Source organism: Charadrius vociferus, unplaced genomic scaffold (assembly GCF_000708025.1).
Source record: "Charadrius vociferus isolate BGI_N301 unplaced genomic scaffold, ASM70802v2 scaffold1951, whole genome shotgun sequence".
NCBI lineage: Eukaryota > Metazoa > Chordata > Aves > Charadriiformes > Charadriidae > Charadrius > Charadrius vociferus.
The window spans coordinates 21,258-23,537 of record NW_009646760.1 but is presented as its reverse complement, the minus strand read 5'-3'; the positions used below and the strand labels follow the sequence as shown (position 1 = coordinate 23,537).

General features: G+C 66.3%; 2 protein-coding genes across 2 annotated transcripts in view; one reads left to right on the top strand and one right to left on the bottom strand.

Annotated features, from left to right (window-relative positions):
• The window catches only part of RAD9A (RAD9 homolog A (S. pombe)), a 3,582-nt gene extending 1,662 nt beyond the window's left edge, over positions 1-1,920 (top strand). Inside the window, exons 2-9 of the mRNA XM_009891614.1 lie at positions 120-234; positions 318-417; positions 770-879; positions 974-1,080; positions 1,157-1,221; positions 1,298-1,399; positions 1,525-1,744; positions 1,822-1,920. Coding sequence (XP_009889916.1) covers positions 120-234; positions 318-417; positions 770-879; positions 974-1,080; positions 1,157-1,221; positions 1,298-1,399; positions 1,525-1,744; positions 1,822-1,920 — 918 coding nt within the window. The remainder of the gene's footprint in view (positions 1-119; positions 235-317; positions 418-769; positions 880-973; positions 1,081-1,156; positions 1,222-1,297; positions 1,400-1,524; positions 1,745-1,821) is intronic.
• LOC104292255 (serine/threonine-protein phosphatase PP1-alpha catalytic subunit) overlaps positions 1,917-2,280 on the bottom strand; it is a 2,751-nt gene continuing 2,387 nt past the window's right edge. The window contains exon 7 of the mRNA XM_009891605.1: positions 1,917-1,925. Coding sequence (XP_009889907.1) covers positions 1,917-1,925 — 9 coding nt within the window. The remainder of the gene's footprint in view (positions 1,926-2,280) is intronic.

Sequence of the window (2,280 nt, the reverse complement as noted above, 5' to 3'; positions counted from 1 at the left end):
TGAAGGTGCAGCGCTTTGCCCGGGCGCCCCCAAAGCTCCCCGTTGCTCCTGGGGGGTGGTGGCGGTGGAGGGGGGAAGGCAGGGCGACTGTCACCGTATCTGCGTCCCCTTGCCCATAGTCCTTCCTGGGTGTCTTCCGCTCGCTGCCCTCGCTGGAGAAGACGGTGGGGAAATGCCTCATCCTGCTCAAACCCCAGGCCAGCCGCCTGGTCGTGCAGCTCCACTGCAAGTATGGTGAGTGCCGGTAGGGACGGGGTTGTGGTGACACACAGTGGCACTGCCGTCCTGTCCCGCTGAGCTGGAGCCCTCCCTGCCAGGCGTCACCAAGACCCACAACCTGGCTTTCCAGGAGTGCGAGCGGCTGCAGGCCGTCTTCGCACCCCAACGCTGCGCCAGCACCCTCTGCGCCCCGGCACGGTGAGCAGGGCTGGCAGTGACGCAGGGGGGACGCCACCGGGGGGGTGGCAGTGGGTAGAGGCTGGGGTGACAAAGGGATACGCGGGTGGCACTGGCATGGGCGGGGGGGGGTACAAACGGAACACTGGGGTGGCACTGGGATGGGCAGGGGGCTGCAGAAAGGGATGAGGGACCGGTGACAAAGGGATCCGCGGGTGGCATTGGCATGGGCGGGGGGGGGTACAAACGGAACACTGGGGTGGCACTGGGATGGGCAGGGGGCTGCAGAAAGGGATGAGGGACCCCTGTTGGCCCTGCGGGGTTTGGGGCGCTTAGCCCCAAGTGTGCGTGTGTCCCCTCCATGTGCCCACAGGGTGTTGGCAGAGGCTGTGGTCCACTTCCCCCAGACGCTGGCTGAGGTGACGCTGGGAGCTGGCCCCGGCGGCAAGATCAGCCTTCGAAACTACGTGGAGGAAGAGGCGGGTGAGCCCTGCGGGGTGGGGGTGCCCCTTCCTCGGCCTTGGGGTGCTGGCACAGCCCCCTGACCCAACTCCTTCCCCCCCCTGCCCCTAACCAGAGCGGAGCAAGACAATGGTGACGGAGCTGTGTCTGGCCGAGGATGAGTTCCAGACGGTGGCCGTGGCCCCGGGCTCCCGCATCACCTTCTGCCTCAAGGAGTTTCGGGTGAGTCCCTGCCTGGGCCCCCCACCCCAGCCACGGGTCACCCCTCAGCCCCCCTCACCCTCCTCTTTGTCCCCAGGGGCTGCTGACCTTCGCCGAGGCCTCCAACCTGCCCCTCACCATCCACTACGACGCACCCGGCAGGTAGGAGCAGGCGCCCTGACCCCCCTGTGCTAGTTCTGTCTCCTGCCCACCCTCCTCAGGCCCTCTGTGCCCCCAGGCCGGTGGTCTTCACCCTGGATGACGCCGTGCTCGAGGTCCACCTGGTGCTGGCCACCCTCTCAGACACAGAAAGCAACTCGCAGCCCCCCACAGCCAACGGGTAAGCGGGGCTTATGTCACCCTCAGGGAGGCTCCCAGTCCCAGCTCAGCCCTCCAGCTGCCATCAGTAGGGACCAGAGTGAACGGTCCCCCCTCTGCCCCTCTTCCTTGCTCTCTCCCCAACAGCGTGTCCCACCTGCCCGCCCCATCAGACGAATTTGCCGATGACCTCGAGTCCTACATGATTGCCATGGAAACCAGCGCCTACGAGGAGGGCTCAGGGGTGCCCCCCAGCCCCACCTTCCCCCTGAGCACCCCACGTCCAGCCGAAAGGGACCCCGAGGATGAGGAGGAGGAGGAGGAGGAGGAAGAAGAAGCTGTGCCGGGGACACCCCCTCACAAGAAGGTCTGAGATGGGCACGAGTGTGCCTGGGTGCAGGGGGACAGGCACAGCCCTCTCCTGACCCCCGCCTCTCCCCACAGTTTCGCTCCCTGTTTTTCGGCTCGGTGCTGACACCGGGAGGACCCAGCCTGGCCCCCACCCAGGAGGTGCTGGCAGAGGACAGCGATGGCGACTACTAAGAGCCCTGAGGGCACAGAGCTGCTGGCACCCCACCCCTGCGTGACCCCCCGAAGAGTCCAGTCACCAGGACGGGCACCACCTTGACCCACCATCAGCCCCCAAACACAGGCAACCCCCCACAACCCATTACAAGTTTATTCCCAAAAACTCCTCCTGCCTCCCCCCTCCACTGCCATCTCAGGGCTGGGCTCTGGGCTCCCCCCTCGCCCCAGCGGTCCCTGCCCTGGGGCTGGATTTGGTTTGGTGGAGCGTGGAGGGGGGGGCAGGATCTTACAAATAAAAAAACGAGTCGAAAGAAAAGCGACCTGATGCTGAGGGCAGGGGGCCGGGCCCCAGCCGAGGGGGGTTGCTCGTGGCTC